The sequence below is a fragment of the Python bivittatus genome, unplaced genomic scaffold (assembly GCF_059951505.1).
Source record: "Python bivittatus isolate LINGU-HERP-01145 unplaced genomic scaffold, Pbiv_v1 ctg000980_np1212, whole genome shotgun sequence".
Lineage (NCBI taxonomy): Eukaryota > Metazoa > Chordata > Lepidosauria > Squamata > Pythonidae > Python > Python bivittatus.
The window spans coordinates 2,175,786-2,193,763 of NW_028277125.1; the positions used below are offsets into that span (position 1 = coordinate 2,175,786).

The 17,978-nt window shown below is 49.3% G+C and overlaps 1 protein-coding gene across 12 annotated transcripts in view; it reads right to left on the reverse strand.

Moving 5' to 3' along the window:
• Positions 1-17,978, reverse strand: part of LPP (LIM domain containing preferred translocation partner in lipoma) — a 229,236-nt gene that overhangs the window by 89,634 nt on the left and 121,624 nt on the right. For all 12 annotated transcript variants that reach the window (XM_088132298.1, XM_088132292.1, XM_088132293.1 and 9 more), the window contains 2 exons: positions 14,202-14,335; positions 4,309-4,431 (listed from right to left, as the gene is read on the reverse strand). In XM_088132298.1, the coding sequence (XP_087988424.1) occupies positions 4,309-4,431; positions 14,202-14,335 (257 nt within the window). The remainder of the gene's footprint in view (positions 1-4,308; positions 4,432-14,201; positions 14,336-17,978) is intronic.

Below are 17,978 nucleotides of genomic sequence, written 5' to 3' on the forward strand. Positions count from 1 at the left end.
GCCCCTTTCAAGAGCCTGCATTTGTGGCATGCTGAAGACAGACAGGGAGGCACGTGAGGGCCACAGGGTGGTGCCTTGCACTACTGCTGGCATTTGACACTCTCAGTTCTGAAAACGGGGCCCCACAGTACTCTGAAGATAAGGATCTCTCCCAGAGCGTCTCCCAAAGGTCCCACGAATTGCTGCACATGGATCTCAGGGTCTTCCACAGCTGAATGATGGGTTCCTGCACAATGTTTGAGGAACCCGTAAGTGGCAGAAAGCAAAGGAAAGGAAGGAAGAAAAGGAAGAAAGGAACAGCAGGGAGGTGGTTTGACTCCTTGCCCTGCAAAGCCATCCCAAACCTGCAAATTCCTTCTCTGCTGGAGACCCCCTTGGACCAGTGTGGAGCCAATTTGCAACGACGAGAAATGTTGTTCTCCCTTCTCCTTCAGCCAGGCATGCCAATATCAGTTATAGCCTCTTACAGCTCAAGGGAGAGCAAATGAATCTTGGTTTCTTCTCCTTAAGCCAGCGAGGCTTTAATACAGTCATTGGAGGAGGAGGGCAGTGATATTAAAAGCTTCTGCCTTTGAATAAAATGTGTTAGTCGGAAAAGGGGTTGGCAGACTCCTTCTCAATTTTAATACAGTCGGAAACCCAAAGGCTCCTCTTCGTTTCTGCAGCCCTGCCGTGGGATGCTCCAGCCAGCAATCACGGCGAGCCAAAGGCAATTGATAACCCCCCCCAATCAATCATCAATCAATCAAAGCCCCAGAAAAATACAGGAAGAGGAAGGAGGAGGAAAAAGCTGACAAACTGCTGGGCTATAGCAACTTGGCATTTTCCACCCGCAGCTAAGCTGCGCTGAGAACATCTTGCAACTGTTCCGAGAAAGCCCAGAGGTTAAAAAGTGCACCATATATTTACTTCTAGTTTCCAGAAACGAGCAGATAAGCAAGGCTGTTCAGTGAATTAATGGCCTTTCCCTTAACCCTGAGAACTTCAGAGACCTTACCCAGAATCATAAAAAATTACCCAAGCAAAGAACTTCACTGGTCTTGCAATAAGACCTCGAGGGGGTTGGCCTGAAGCTCCCGAGAGCTTCCCACCAGAATTTAGCTGGCGCGGCTGATCACAACCTTGGAATATTTGAAGGAATGACAGGGTGCCTTAAGCAAGTGCAGAGTGCCTTAAGCAAAGTGGCCAAATGCAGTCAGAATGCCTCTGGCGTTGGTCTAAACTGGGGTCACGGACAAGTGACAAGATCTCTCACTGGATTAACTGTGCATTCACTGGAAGGTGACCTTACTGGTGCTGAAGCAGAGCCAACCCATCCCCCCCCCCTCCCCGGATGATCTCAACCCTTTGCGCTTCCAGCTGAAAGGATCAGGTACTGACTGATGGAAAATATCAGGAAATCTCTGTGCCTGACCCTGCGATCACCCTGCCTGGTTGGTCTGAAGCAATTTCCATGCTCTCTGATTGCCTGGAACCCTGCTGTTCTTCATATGGAGAACCAGATTAAGCACGTGGTTTGAACCCAGGAGCCAGGACTTGGGAAGACGTTTTCTCCACCACTACAGAGGAACAACATTTGGGCAGGTTTTACTTTCACCTTGTTGGGGATGCTGAAGGCGCGACTTGGCTCACGTGATATCCTCAAGGGTAGCCCCCTGCACAGTCTAGCACAGTAGCCCTGCTGTAAGTTTACAAAAGCATGGATGATCTCTACTAAGCATGGATCTGGGTGCAAAGTCACGCCTTCTTTCCAGCAAACAGGGGCTAGCAATTCACCAAATTGGAAGCTTTGAAATGTTTTGCAAGAGGACCCTCAGCCCCCCAGTGTTGCCCATTCAAGCCCTTTTTCCTAAGATCTTCAAATTAAAATCATGTCTTCAACCCTCGAGATAATTAGCCTTCAGCAGGAGCAACAAGGAGCAGTGATTGCAAAGAAGCCCTCGGTTCTCTGGAGTCAGGGGAGGTGAGGGGTGGTGGTGGAGGTTCTGGCTACCATTGACTTATTTGCTCTAAGATCTTCTCAAATGGATTAACTTTTAATACATAGCAGCTGATGCTGCAGATCTAACCATCTGTTCATCAGGATGAGGAAGAAATGAGCAAGTGAGCTGGGCTCGGATGCAAAGGGAACAGGGGTAATAAAATAAAATAGACCCTCACATGGAGAAACACAGAGTCGTGAGCAACAGCTGCGTAGCCCCGTCTCACCATTAGCAGCACCGTCCAACCAGCCAAGAGTGAAGCCGCGCTAAGGTCCTGCAAGCTTTAAGGCATCTGTAGCTTTCACAGCCCTTCTCCCCCAGAATAAAAATAAAAATGGTCCAAACGTTCTGCAACGTTGCATCACTGATCCCATCCCAGCAGCCTTATGGGGATAATTAAAAAAAAATGTCCTGTGTGGGTCAGGAGGAATTCCAGTGAAAGGCAGAAATTATTAAGAAGAGTGAAGTCACTGCCTTCTTCTGAAATCCCTCTAAGGGTTAAGGTTGGGGTTATCCCATCCTAAGGGAGATTTTTGAATAAAATAACTCCCTATTGGCTGCGTTCACACAACACAGTTTACAAGGTCAGATAGAGATCCTGAAGCCAGTTTCAAACAACATGCTTAACCTTAGCTGGTGGAGGGTTGTGGCGTAGCATGTTGTACAAATCCAGTCCTATTAGTACAAGGTTTTGTGTGAACCCAGAAACCAGGGTGTTTTAAGAACCAGATTAAGCATGTGGTTTGAACTCAGGAACTGGGGTTTGGGAAGACATTTTCTCCACCGCTACAGAGGAACAACATTTGGGCAGGTTTTATTTTCACTTCGTTGGGGATGCTGAAGGCGCGACTTGGCTCACGTGATATCCTCAAGGGTAGCCCCCTGCACAGTCTAGCACAGTAGCCCTGCTGTAAGCTTACAAAAGCATGGATGATCTCTACTAAGCGTGGATCTGGGTGCAAAGTCATGTCCTCTTTCCAGCAAACGGGCCAGCAAGTCACCCATTGGAAGCTTTGAAATGTTCAGCAAGAGGAGCCCTCAGCCTCCCAGTGTCGCCCATTCAAACCCTCTTTCCTAAGATCCTCGAATTAAAACCCCATCTTCAACCCTTGAGATAATTACCCTGACGGCAGATTGCAAACATTTCTGTTGGTTCTGGGAAAAAGTAAAAGAATGCAATATGGGCCAATGTGCAAAGAGCAGGGGGCCAGCTATTTGTCCCTTGGAACAGAAAACTCCGGAGCAACTCAAGTCTTTGTTCCCTTGAGCTCAGCCGAGGCATAAAAGAGCTTTGATGCAATGGCACGCTGGCAAGCCTCCTGTGCCCACGCAGAAAATGGGACTATGGCTCCAACTGTGGTCTTTGCAGATCGTTCACTCACAATCTCTTTCCGAATACCCTGCAGTTGCTAATCAGTGCCCTGAAAAAACAGCCATTTGTTTTTCCAGGGCACTGAAACCTTGGCAGCCGAACCTCCTGCCCCTTGCTTCTTCGAGCGGAAAAACATCCAGGTGAGGGTTCAGGCTGGGAATGGGGACAGTGGCAACCAGCGGCCTCTCACTCTCGGAATGGACAGGGAACCCACAGCCTTCAAAAGCCCTCTGGCCACCTCCCTCCTGGTGATGCAACGTCCAGGAGTGCATCCTTTGGCACTGAAAAAGTAGGACTCAGAGTCCCAGGAGCAGGGACACAGGGAAGGGAGAGGACGCCTTTTAGACCAACTGTCTTATTTGGATTCCCTAAGATCTCATTAATCAGGAGTCTGGCGGCACCTTTTCAGACTAATAAATTTTATTCCAAGGCGTCTGAAAGGTGCTCCCGCTTCTGACTTTTGGCGACCATAGACTGACATTCCTGTCCTCCTATAAGCTCTTAAATATCCAGAACTATCCAGAAAGCGTGAAAGGATGTGCATCTCTTCCTGTTCCACAAGGGCCTGCAACAGTGTGCCGTAGAAGAGTGGGGAGAAAGGGGCTGGGTCCTCTGCCCCCACCTCTAACCCTCCCCCTGCAGATTTGCAGCCTAAATATTTTCCCCACCTTTGCACGGATTTATATTGATGCTGTGAAAAAACTGCAAAAGAGTTTCTGCCGGACGTAGGGAGATCAGGTGGCGGGCATGCAAGCCTTTGCATCACGGAGGACCCACCTGGACTCGCAGACGCACCAGGCATCTTGTGCCTAAGCAGATTGTTTGGGGGAGGCCGGTGCCTAGATCTGAGCTGGTTCAAGGCAATTTATCTGGGAACATCTCAGCAGTGCCAACTTTGCCCAGATCCCATCACGGGAGGCCTTTTCCCACCCCTTCCTGTCTCCCACATCTAACCTGTTGAGTCCTTGGCTTGTAGGGTGAGCTGTTTTCCAAGTCTGCCAGGATGCTGGTCAAGGAGTCGATCTCGGCATCCAAGCTGGAGCGCCTCTCTTCCAGCGTCTTGCCACCAGAGTTGACCTGAGAGAGGAAGAGAAAGAGACACCCCCAAGATGCTTTGGAAATGATTCAACGTAGCATGGAAGTTTGTTTATTTGTTTTATTAGATTTCTCCACCACCCATCTCACCCACAATAGGGGACTCTGGGCGACTTACAAAAAACATTAAAACTATAAATACATCTAAAACACATAAAACATCCAAAATTTAAAACAATACTAAAGAAAGGAAGATCCAAGCAGTTGGCAAATCAGGCTGCAGAGAGCTGGCCACTATGGGGCTAGCCATCCCCATGCTTGAGGTATTCCCTCCCCACCCCAGGCCAGGTGGCAGAACCAGGTCTTCAAAGCCTTACGGAAGGCCAGGAGTGTGGGGGCCAATCGCACCTCCGGGGGCAGGATGTTCCAAAGGGCGGGGGGTTATGCAGAGAAGGCCCGCCTTCTGGACCCCGCTAGTCGGAGTTCTTTTGCCGAGGGGGTCCGAAGCATGCCCTCTCTGTGCAATCGGGTGGGACGGGTTGAAGACATAGGGGAGAGGCGGTCCCTTAGGTAACCTGATCCCATGCCATGTAGGGCTGTAAAGGTGATAACCAACACCTTGAATTGGACCCGGAAGCAAACTGGCACCCAATGCAGCTCGCGGAGCAGAGGCGTTACATGGGCCCTCCTTGGGGCTCCAACAATAGCTTGCGCGGCCGCATTCTGGACCAGCTGTAGCTTCCGGATACTCTTCAAGGGTAGCCCCATGTAGAGCGCATTGCAGTAGTCTATCTGGGAGATAACAAGGGCATGAGTGACTGTTTGAAGGGCATCCCGATCCAGGAAAGGGCGTAACTGATGCACAACCCAAAGTTGTGCAAAGGCCCTCCTTGCCACGGCTGCCACCTGCTCTTCAAGCAGGAGCCGTAAGTCTAGGAGGTCCCCCCAGATTACGCACTGGGTCTGTCTGGGGCAGTGCCACCCCATCCAGCACCAAAGATGATAACGTCCTGGATACAGAGGAGCCATTAACCCACAGCCACTCCATCTTGCCAGGGTTCAGCTGGAACCTGTTGTTCCCCATCCAGACCCTCACAGCCTCCAGGCACCGCGAGAGGGCAGTCACGGCATCACTTACCTCACCTGGGATGGAGATGTATAGCTGCGTATCATCAGCATACTGATGATACCTCACCCCATGATGACGGATGATCTCGCCCAGCGGCTTCATATAGATGTTGAAAAGGAACGGAGAGAGAACCGAACCCTGAGGCACCCCACAAAGGAGGGGCCGAGGATGGGACCTCTCGCCCCCCATCACCACCGATTGGGATTGGCCCTGGAGAAAGGAGGTGAACCAGCACAATACCATGCCGTCCACCCTCAATTCCCTGAGTCGTCCCAACAGGATACTGTGGTCGACGGTATTGAAAGCCGCTGAGAGATCAAGGAGAGCAGGGATGGTTGCACTTCCACCATCCTGCTCCCGCCAGAGGTCATCCATAAGTGCGACCAATGCCGTTTCCATTCCATAACCGGGCCTGAAAACTGACTGGAAGGGGTCCAGATAATCCGTTTCCTCCAGAACCCTTTGGAGCTGTGAAGCCACCACTTCCTCAACCACCTTCCCCAAAAAGGGGAGGTGGGAGACTGGACGAAAGTTGTCCAGTATGGTAGGATCCAGGGAGGGTTTCTTGAGGAGGGGGTGCACCAACACCTCCTTGAAGGCGGCCGGAAACACTCCCTCCTGCAAGGATGTAGTCACCATCGCCTGGATCCAACCACATGTCACCTGCCGAGCTGCTTTCACCAGCCAGGAGGGGCATGGGTCCAGATGGCAAGTGGTGGCCTTCACAGTCCCTAGGACCCTGTCCACTTCCTCAGGAACAACAGGGTCAAACTGTTTCCAGATAACTGGGTAAGAACAGTTCCCCGGTATCTCCCCAGACCCTGCCCCACGCTCGGAGTCCAACTTGGAATGAATCCGTGTGACTTTGTCCTGCAGATGCTCTGAAAATTCCTCCACACGGCCCTTGGGCGCATTTTCATGACACAGAGACATTTATGTATTTATGCCTAGGGTTTGTTTTATAGTGGATTTTAATGGACTGAGTACTTCATTATTTATGGGGTATTTTAATTGTTTATAGGCTTTTGCTTTTTAATTGTGAGCCACCCAGAGTCACCCATTGGGGGTGATGGGCGGCATACAAATTTAATAATAAATAAAAATAAATAAATTTAGGGATTCCTGAACCTTGGGACAACCGTGTAGTTGAGGACCTTCTGCCTCACTGGATTTTCAAGCAGGGATCAGATGGCTTCCTGTAGGATCTCTGCACTGAGCAGAGGGTTGGATTTGCTGGACACAAAGTTCCTTTCATTTTATGAATCTAAAGAGATTGACAACCATTGGCTGCTGTGATCAAGTCTCCAGAGAAGCTGAGAAGCGGGTGGGAGGAGAACCAATCGACTTGGTTATACAACCATTTGGGGTGTTTTCAATTTTTAATCCCTGCTTTCCACCAATCCTTATAATGTTGCTTCTCAACCGCAGGATTCACACGTGGCCAAAGCCACATCCGCTCCCAGTGGAATTTGGGAGAGGACTGAAAATCACATGTCCTGGCAGGAATCCAGTGGCTGCTGGCTGAAAACAGTTGGATCCTTTCAGGATCAGGACAAAAACAGAATTCCTGCTTTTTACTTCCCCTTCCCCAAGGAAAGACAGGCCCTGGAGAAGCTCCATGGAGCCACCAGCTGATCTGATGGGCGGAAGATATAAGCTCTGCAATTTGGAATACTCGGGCACTGGTTTCAAGTAAGACCCATCCCCTGTCTTTGCCATCTGCTTTTAGGGAAGTGGCTGATGCTCCTCACTCGTCCCAGAACTTGAAGAAGGGCGTGGTTGCCCCTTCTAGGTTGGGGAACACTTCCCTGGAAGACGAGCATGGTCGATCTGGAAGGTTTTTTAATGCAGGGGTTGGCTCTCAGTTTCGCCCTTGAAGGATGCCCAAGATGGGTCCCTTGCAGAAGACCGAGGTTACCCCACTCCCTTAACCGGGTCAGGGGAAGACCAACAGCTGCGTTTGCACCACATGCTAAGCTGGGCTGTTGTTTTTTTCTCTTTTTTTTCACTGTGTGGGTGAATATGTTGCCCAGGGACGCAAAGAAGTCAGAAAAACAGCTCTTTCCGCCCTCCTCTTAAAGTCATGGCAGGTCTAGCTTGAACCAGTCAGAAGGGCACTAATGCGCCAAACCCCAGCGCAACCGTGCTTACTTCAGATCCCATCAGCCTTCTTGAGCTAACGCTTGGACTTGTCCAAACGCTGCCTGTCCCTATTCTTAGTTGCTGCTTCTCCCATGTTCCTGCCATGCTTTCTTCCATGTGTTTGAAGTGCACCAACCAACGTGGTCTAAGATGCTGCCTTTCCACCAGATCGAATATTATTCTCAACCCTGAACCAGGGACACAAGAAGATAATTGCCGTATTCACATAACTGGCAGATCCTATACTAAGCGGCAGGTTGGAATAGACCAGTGTTTTTCAACCTTGGCCAGTTTAAGATGGGTGGACTTCAACTCCCAGAATTCCCCAGCCAGGCTGGCTGGGGAATTCTGGGAGTTGAAGTCCACCCATCTTAAACTGGCCAAGGTTGAAAAACACTGCTTTAGATGACCTCTTCCAACTCTAGGGTTCTATGTGATGCCCAGTCAAAGGAAATCTTATGCTGGCTTTAAGGCCATGACCTAATTCACACAACATGCACCCACGCCCTGCAGACCAAGAACTCTCCAAACCTGTCTTAGCCCAGATCAAATGCTGTACAAACCCCGCCTGAACTGTCAGCATTTCATTAGGATTCAGACCGTGGTCTTTTTTTAACCCCCAGACCTCCTTTTGGAAGCCCTTTCTGCCCACATCTGGCGGCCCTATTTACTGCCACTTTGACCCAGGGAGCTGAATTTAACGAGCAACCTCATTAAATGAATCAGGGAACACCAAAAACCATGGTGTTCTGCCTTATTGGAAAGGAAATCTTGAAACCTCTCTCCAAATCCCAGGGAGAAACAGCAACAACCCCAGAAGGTTTTGGCTGTGCTCATGTGCGCGTCCCAGCCCACTTCATTCTGCATTCAAAGGTGGCTTACGATGAAAATTAAAAATAAAGTCTCCTCTGAGTCAAACTCAACTCCTGGTGACTTCAAGGCAAAGCCTTGTCATTTTCTTGGCATTGGCAGAGAAATGGCTTCCTGTTGCCTTTTTCTAAGATGTAAGTTTGACTGCTCAGTTTAGGCTACCATCCTGGGATCTCCTTGTGGCCTCCCATCCAGGCAGACCAGCCAGGCCTGATTCTGTTTAGCTTTTCAAACCAGCCAAGACTGGCTCGGTGCTGCCACCTAGCGGGATCAATACAGTAATACCTTGGTTCACGAACGCTTCTGTTCACGAACAATTCGGTTCACGAACAGCAGTGTTCACAAAAGTTTGCGTGCATTCACGAACTCCGCATCAGGTGACGAACACGACCCGCGGCCATCTTCCCTGCTCTGACACGTGGTCGCGGCTTCCTCTAGGTGAGATCGCCTGTACTTTGTTTCATATTTTTGTGGTTAAAAAAAATATACATATGGTTCAGAATGGATTAACCTTATTTACATTGAACCTATGGGAAAATTGATTCGGTTGGCGACCAATTCGGTTCACGACCAGAATCGTGGAATGAATTAAGTTTGTGAACCAAGGTACCACTGTACTGTTAGGAAAGTGACTGTGTTCAGAGGTTCATTTCTACACGTAAAGAAGTAGATTCACAAATACTCTGAGAGATGCTAAAGCAGTGAAAACCTCCTGGCGTTCCTTGATCCCGCCCCAAAGCGACAAAAACAGTCAGGAACCGATCGAAGTGATCTTGGAGGGCTGACAAGAGGTGCCACCGTCTGACTTTCTGTGTAAGGTTACCCTGCACTTAGGATCTCACATGCATCCTTTCGGATTTCCGGGTTTGGGGCCGCCTTCCTCTGCCAAGTCACCCGGCAGGCAAAGCACCAACGTGGAAAACGAATCCCTCCGTTGGGTCCAGCCACCAGCTGCACCACCTTTAATTGCATAAAGCACTTCCCCAGTTCTTGTCTTTGGAGATGGCTGCGTAGGGATTTTGCCCAGTTCCTCCCTGGTCACTTCCTCAACTCAGTCTCATCAGGTTTTCTTGCACATTTCAGCAACCCCAGGTCACATCCACGGGGTTTCAGTCCAGATCTGGACTTCACGTGGTTGTGCTGAAACTCTGATTCTGTTTGGCATCGCTGTGAGAAGCAAAACGGCTTTTTTTCCTGCCCAGCCTCTCCTCGCTGCTTCCTTGATCCCTGCTGTCCATTTGGGGAGCCAGATCACAACCACCCGGATCCCGATCAAGGCCTCCTCCGTGTCCCTAACAGCTCCTCCAAGTGGCTGCTGGAGAGCAGCTCCCAAGAATCCGGGAAGGCTGCCTCTTCTTTTTCCTTTTTAATTAATAAAATTACAGCCCCGAGCTCATTATCGATAATTACGGCCAGCGTCCCACTTCCAATTCCTTTGCCCGCTTCCACCCCTGCCGATCTTCCCCCTTTTCCAGGGCAACGTGAATTAATGTTTAACGAGCTCTTCAACAGAATCCACAGCCTGGGATGGCAACGTGGCACGCCAAGCAATTGCAGGGGAGGGAGCCTTGGCAGCGGACGAATCTGCCGTTCCTGGAAATGGACAATCCACCAGAGTGGCTCGCGGAGGTTTGTCAAAACAACGACAGCCCCGCAGCCCGAGGAGAGCTGGCTGCGACGCTCCTCTCCTACGGAAACGCGCCTCCCTGCGACGCCTTTCACCTCCCTACCCTTCCCGTCAAGCGGTTCTTTCAGTCGAGGCGGCCGACTTGCCCTGCCACCACCGTGGCTGCTAGTGGTCGCAGCGCTCGCAATATGAGCACAACTACGCAACCGTTGGGAACAAGCATCATGCTTTATATCTACCGTCTCAATAATCTCCGTATAGGGCCTGGGGCTCAGTGGGGCAGCCAGAGATGTTTGCCTGGTGTGGTGTTCGTATAATGTTTGTTTGTAGTATTCTTTTAGCTGGCACGTCACCGCTGAAAGCTCACCGTGAAGAGTGACTTATACCTTTCCTTAATGCGCAAATAAACAGCAGTTTAGGAGATCAGCTGTCACTCTTCTCTGGCTCAGTTTCTAGGTTACTCTCGCTTCCAACATGCTCCTTAATGCTCCATAATATGTGCCACGCTCCAGAGGGTTCCCACAGCAATGGGGAAAAGGCTTGTTTGAGTCTGCAACGTGACTCCGGTGCACTGGGCCGGTTTATGGTTCAGTATAGTGTGTGAGGGCAGAAAATGGATGGAAAACTAGGTAAAATGGGTTGTGGAAGGGAACTCGCCGGGCTGGGGACCTCGACGTAGCCAGCTATGGGATGAGAGAAAAGGGTTTGGGCTGCAATGGAGCCTGGCACCATCAGGACCTCGGACAGCTCCGCAACAAGAGAGCCGTTGCCCCAGCACCTTCCTCTAAGGGAAGCATTCAGCAAGCTCCCCCTGACTGGGGTGGCCAAAGGTTCATGGGGAGATCCCTGGAGTGACTTCTGCGACGCTCTCTCCGTGGGGCTGCCTCTGAAGACCACTCAGAAGCTGCGGCTGGCGCAAGTCCCTATGACAGTGTGTCTCAACCTTGGCCACTTTAAGACGTGTGGACTTCAACTCCCAGACTTCCCCAGGCAGCCCTCTTACACGTCTTAAAGTGGTCAAGGTTGAGAAGACTGCCCTGTGATCACCTGAGACCCACTTCGCAGGCCATGCACTGGTTCCCGGAAAGCTTCAGGGCATGATTTCAGGGGATGGTTTTGGCTTCTCCAAACAGAGCAACCCAACCAAGGAGGTCGTCCCAGAAGAAGCTGCTGGTGGAGAAGCCCTGTTCTGTGAAGTGAGAAGGGGCTGTTTTTCCATCATGGCACTGATTCTCTGGAACAGCTTCTCTCCAGAAAAGAGATTCCCCTCCATTCCCAGGAATGATCTTCTGAAGGCCAGCAACGTCTTCCAGAGTGCTTCGGGGACATGACTGCTCACCATCATTATGATGGTTTATGACTAGTATGGTTACTGTTGGTTTTGACCCTATGAGCTCTTGGGGGACTTTGGTGTTCCTACAGGTGTGGGTGAAGTTGTTGGACTGGCTGCAGGGACACCCAGAAGCACACAAACTGCTTAGCACAACATGACTTTGGGCCAGTCTCTCACTCTTAGCTCAGTCTACCTTTTGGGGTTGTTGTTGTGTGGAAAAAATTCTACACTCCCTTGAGCTTCTGAAGGAAAGGTGGGATATACATCTAACCAATAAATGCACATTCAAACTCAGGAGCTGCATAAACTGGTTGTGAAATGAACCTGCTTTCAATCAACCATCACTAAATCAACATATAATATTTGCATATGTGCTGCTAGTTTATGCAAAATACTGTTCGGAAAAAAACTAGGTTAATGCAACCAAACCTAGCTTGTTGTGCAAATGCAGCTTCCAGAACCTGGTTAAGTAGGTGGTCAACCATGGCTGATGTAAGGCAGGAGCTACTGCAAAATGTCTTCACTCACGAGGAAACGTATTGCTTGCTTCCCGTCTCCTGAACGATTTACAGTTTGGTTTCAGATTCCAACATTTAACCGTGTCTAAAGCTTGCATCTACTGCTTTCTACTCTTTGCACTTCCTTCAAGCAGTTTCCTGCCTCCAAAAGGGGAGGAAGGCAGCATCAGGGCCAGGCTGGGTTTCAAGTCTCCTTCTGACAGTTTAAAACCAAGCAGAATCTGGTGAAAACAGAACATGTACCAGGAGGTCTTTTTCCTCTGCACTTTATCTGCTTCTCCATTGCCTCCCACTGGCCAACACGGTTCATCTGAACCGAGCAGAAAGCTGCACATAAACACAAGTCCTCTTGCATCGCCAGGACTTCACAACCACCACTTTTAGAAAGTGGAGTGCATGAAGAACAGGGTAGGGCTCACCTTTTCAATCACATCTTTCAGGTTTACTTTCCTGCCACAAAATGGTCTTAGCTCTGGTGCAGATGTTCTTAGGTTTGTTGAGATCACAAAATATAAGGGTTGGAAGACACCCAGGAGGTCATTTAGTCCAACCCCCCACCAGTGCAGGAATCTACCATTAAAGCGTCCGCCTCAGAGAGCCAGCCAGCCAGCCAGCTTTGGTTGAAGCACCTCCGCCGAACAGAGCCAGCCCAGACTTCCCGAGGAAGTCTCTTCCGTTATTAAGCAACTCTTACCTTTAGAGCGTAAGAATATAGCACAGGAACATCAGCCAGGCCTGCTGGATCAGGCCCCTGGAGTCGAGCCGTCAGTTCTCCCAGTGCCAATGAACGGCCCCACTGCCGTCAAGGCTAATACCTATTGATCCCCAGGACTTCCATGAATTCCTCTGACCCTTTTTTGAATCCAGCCAAGCCGGTAGCCAACACCACACCTCAAATTCCAAAGTTGAACTATATGTTGCATAAAAAAAAAATCCTCTTGTTTGTCCTGATTCTTGCAGGATTTCACGTCATTGGGTGACTTCTTGTTCTAGTAAGGGGAAAACAGCTTCTCCTTGTGTACTGGACCCACACCATGCATAATTCTGTGCACCTCCATCATATCCCTCTCGTTCGCCTCCTTTCCAGACTAAAAAGTCCCCAAGGTCACAATATTTCCTCACAGGGATTTCTGTATCATCTGAGTTGCCTTCCCCTGAACCTTACCTTCTTCCTGAGGTCTAACTGAAATCTTCTTCCTTCTATAGGTAGTCCTCGCTTAACAACCACAATAGGGTAAAATTGGTTGCTAAGCAGGGTGATTGTTAAGCAAGTCATGTCCAATTTTATGACCTTTTTTGCAGCAGTCATTAAATGAATCACACGGTTGTTAAGCGAATCATGCAGTTTCCCATTGATTTCGCTTGCTAGAAGACAGCTGGGAAGGTCACAAATGGTGATCATGTGACCTCGGGACGATGCAATTGTCATAAGCGTGAGCTGGTTGCCAAGCACCCGGATCACGATCACATGACCACTGGGGTGCTGTGATGGTTGTAAGTGCGAGGACTGGTTTTAAGTCCCTTTGTTTGACACTGTTGTAACTTCAAACGGTCACTAAACAAATGGTTGTTAAGTGAGGACTACTTGTATTTTAGACCCCTTTCTTCTTCTCCCATCCTGTCCAAGAACCCTGAACAATTCTGCCCTGTCTTCTCTGTAATGGCCCTTCAGATACTTGAAGATAGCTATCACGGCTCCCAGCAGTCTTGTCTTATAGAATCATAGAATGTCAGAGTTGGATGGGACCTCAGAGATCATCCAGTCCAACCCCCTTCCCAGAGCAGGAATGCACCACTACGGCATCTTTGACAGACGGGCACCCAACCTCTGCTTAAGCACCTCCAGCCAAGGAGGCCCCCTGCCTCTAAAGGTGACTCTTCCACTGCGGATCAGCTTTTACCAATTGGAAATTCTTTCTACAGTCCAAATGAAATCTGTTGCCCATCCATGTACCATAAAATCTCTTTACGCATAAATTACGCCTTCTAGATGGACTTTCCCCCAGATGGTTCCCCACAAGTCTCTGACAACTCCCGGAATTCCCCAGCCGGCATGGGAAGTTGAAACCCTGGATCAGAGACTTCCACCGGCCCTAAGAAGAAGGCCTGATATCATTTTATTATTGACTCATCTTATCATCTGCACGAATCAAAACAGATTCTTGAGCAGATCCCAGAACCAAACCTTCTTACCTGAACGTTGAAAAGAGCTTCATCCGGAGGAGGTGGAGGTGGCAGGAAAGACCCCGCGGATGGTGGGAAGCTCGCCTGACTCTCTGCCGAAGGGGGAAGCGGAGGGGGCGGCGGTGGGGGCGGCGGGAAATCACCTGGAGACAAAGCCAAGGAAGCAAAGAGTGGGTCTGCAGGGCCTGGACCTTTCGCCAAGCACCTGCAGGGCCCGTCGTGCAAAGGGCTGGAGTGTCTGGGCACCATCCTGCAGAAAGAGTTTTTACCTTCCACGGGGAAAGGGCTGCATGGAGGGACCCCAAGGAAGTTCTGGCCAAGCCCCATCTTCCTTGAAAGGGAGCTGCAAAGAACCCTAAACACTTGCCCTAGGCCCAGGATTATGCGTTTTATTTTTAGATGCTTCCTTCCCCGAAGAGGAATGGGCATGAGGAGTTATGTCGGCACACAAAGGACTCCCCCTTTCTCCCTGGTGCAGCAATGCAAAATCTCCATCTGGGGGCCGGAGGGATGAATCAATGGTGTTCCCTCCCTTTGGGGAAAAGAAGTATTTTTCACCAATGGCTCGGAAAAAGGAGAAAAGAAATCATACGGTAAGAAAGGAAAGAAGTGATGCTCTCAATTTTTACATGTTGTTCATTCATTTCATTTCTTGCCTGAAGTGCTTCCACACTGGCATTAAAACAAGGCATTTATTTTTATTTTAGTTCAATATGTTATAGCCGCCCAACTCAGATGGACCCTGGGTGGTGTACGAACCCCAAAGCCAGTAAAAACAATTAAAAGCATAAAACTACAAAGACAGACTGGACCAAAAAGGATAAATGGGGATGCCCACGATTCAGCCCCCCAAGAGATCCACACCAGCTTGGCTGCATTCTCACAACACACTTAACCTGGTTAACCCATGTTTTATAAACACGCCATACAGAAAACCACAAGCTACAGGCTGGTATCAGTAGATCCAGGTGAACCTGAACCCAGCTGAGCCTATTGTGCAAACACGGCCATGGGGATTGGAACTGAGCTGGTGAAACACGTCGTGCGAATTCAGTTTTTTTGTTTTGCAAGGTGGATTTCAAGCCATGACTTGAAGACAGCGAGTACTGCAAGAGGGGGGAGGGAGGGGGAGGAAATGAGAAGAAGGGAGGGATGGAGGGAGAAAAGAGAAGAAGGAAGGAAGGAAGGAAGGAAGGAAGGAAGGAAGGAAGGAAGGAAGGAAGGAAGGAAGGAAGGAAGGAAGGAAGGAAGGAAGACAAATGGAGAAGGAAGGGAGGGAGGGGTGATGTGGGGGATGGAAGAAAGGTTTGCAAAGATCAAAAGGGATGGAGAGGTATAGAGAATGCAATTGGTATAAACAAGATTTAACAAAATTGCCTTTTTTCTTCTGACTAAACACTTTTTTGCCTATTTCTCATTCTTTTTTCTGCAGTTTTGCATAACGTTGCTTACCTACAAAAAGGAATTGCTTCTATTTGAGTGTAAATTTTTATGAATAAACATTTGATGCCCCCATATTAAAAATTTATGTACATTTATGATGGGACCAAATTTAGAAGTGAAGTAGTAGAGCCACCGTTGCAAATAACTCCCTCCCTCCCTCCCTCCCTCCCTCCCTCTCTTTTCCTCCCTCCCTTCCTTCCCTCTCTTTTCCTTCCTTCCTTCCTCCCTCCCTTCCTCCCTTCCTTCCCTCTTTTCCTTCCTCCCTTCCTTCCTTCCTTCCTCCCTTCCTCCCTCCCTCCCTCTCTTTTCCTTCCTCCCTCCCTCCCTTCCTTCCCTCCCTCTCCCTGCCTCCCTCCCTCCCTCCCTTCCTTCCTTCCTCCCTTCCCTCTCTTTTCCTTCCTTCCTTCCTTCCTTCCTTCCTTCCTTCCTTCCTTCCTTCCTTCCTTCCTTCCTTCCTTCCTTCCTTCCTTCCCACTTGTGTCTCGACATGACAAATCTCCCTCTCTCACACACACGCAAATAAAATACACAACATGCAAATACCACTAAAAGAATAATATTAAATCTGCAAAATCTCACATCCAGCGAGGAACAAGATAAAAAAATAAAGTGCGGCCACACTAAATTCTTCAATGAAACCCACTTAACTAGACTGCTGAATTAACCCCTTTTCTCAGCTTGCAGAACTAAACTAACTGAAATGGGTTAGGTTTGCCCAATACTTCATCGTCATCATCACACTGAACAACCCAAAATCTAACCAGGATCACCCATGACCAAGTTCCACGTGGTCTGGGCATGCGCTTTCCAGGACTTTATCTGACCTGGTAAACGTGATCCCTTGTCAGGATGAAACCTTGGTATACTGGCCCTGATCCAGCATGGGATGAACCCTGCATCCTTTAGAACAGTGTTTTCCAAACTTGGCCACTTTAAGATGTGTGGACTTCAACTCCCAGAATTCCCCAGCCAGCATGGCTGGCTGGGGAATTCTGGGAGTTGAAGTCCACACATCTTAAAGTGGCCAAGTTTGAAAAATATCGTTTTAGAAGGAAGAAGAAATGACATTGGGCTTCCTGTACAGATTGGCGGACTTTGGTCCAGCTCTTCTGCTCTTGAGAGGAGAAGACTTCACACGCTGAAAAGTAATAGCTCCCTTCAGTCATGGAGGCTAGAAACCCCGTGAAGAACATTTAGAAGAACTGGGTCTTCCTTGGACTTAGACAGAGGGGTGACATCAGAACAGCCTTTTCATACTTGAAGGGCTGTCCCAGGGACAAGGCGGTGAATTTATTCTCTGTAGGGTCCGAAGGTAGGATAAAACCAACAGGTAGAACTTCACAAGGAGATCCAAACTTGAACTAAATGAGAATTTCCTGATTGTGAGAGATGTTAAGCAGTGAAACAGCTTGCCTTCTGGAGTTGTGAATGCTCCATCAGGAGAGGTTTTAAAGCAAAGGATGGACAGATGGACAGAAGTTTGTCTGGGATGGTCTGAAAATTCCTGCCTTGGCTGGGGGTGAACTAGAAGATGTCCCTAGGTGTCCATGATTCTCTGAGTCCAACCTCATTCCCTGTGACTTCATCGATGCAGGACATAAGTGGTTTGACATGACCTTCTTCTGGATGTTTACTGTTTCCTTCTTATCTTCCAGGTCTGGAATTCTGGGAGGCCCCCATCCAAGTTCGGGCCAGACCTGAACCAGCTTAGCTTCTCAGCCCAGAGTTACATTATTTCCCTTGCTAAATCCTGAACAGCAAAGGAGAATTTATGTGGAACCCTTTGCAACTCTGTTTTGTCGCCCACGAATGCTGTGTGCGCAGATGGGGAGATGTGGATCTACTGCTTGTATGCTCAACAGTAGCTATTAAATGGTCGTCATCTTTTCCAGAAGCTTCCCCTTGAAGCGACAAGAGGAAATTTCAAAAAGGAAATAAGTAAAGAATCAGCCCCTTCGGGGGAATCTGATGAAAAGACGCCGTTCCTCCACTTTTTATTTGCCAGAAACAATTCCGGGATTTGCCAACTGATGTGCCCGGAATGGCATTAGTCGCCTAGGTGATTTCAGGTTTCTTGAGAGCATCATCAGTGGAGGACTGAGCGTCTGCACTGGCAACTCGGATGGGCGGTGGGAATATTAGGCCCCCGCTGTTCCAGACAGTGAATCACAGATCTTGCTTCACAAAGGCGCTGCTCAAAGAGCAAAATATTTCTCTGCAGTTACGCGACGCCACCGGCTGGAGTCTGGCATTGTGGATCCTGAAAGTGCCACACGTCCAGCCCCGGTGTGGACCCGGCAGCGAGCCTGGCTCCCGTTCCCTGCTCCAGGTGGCTCTCCTGGG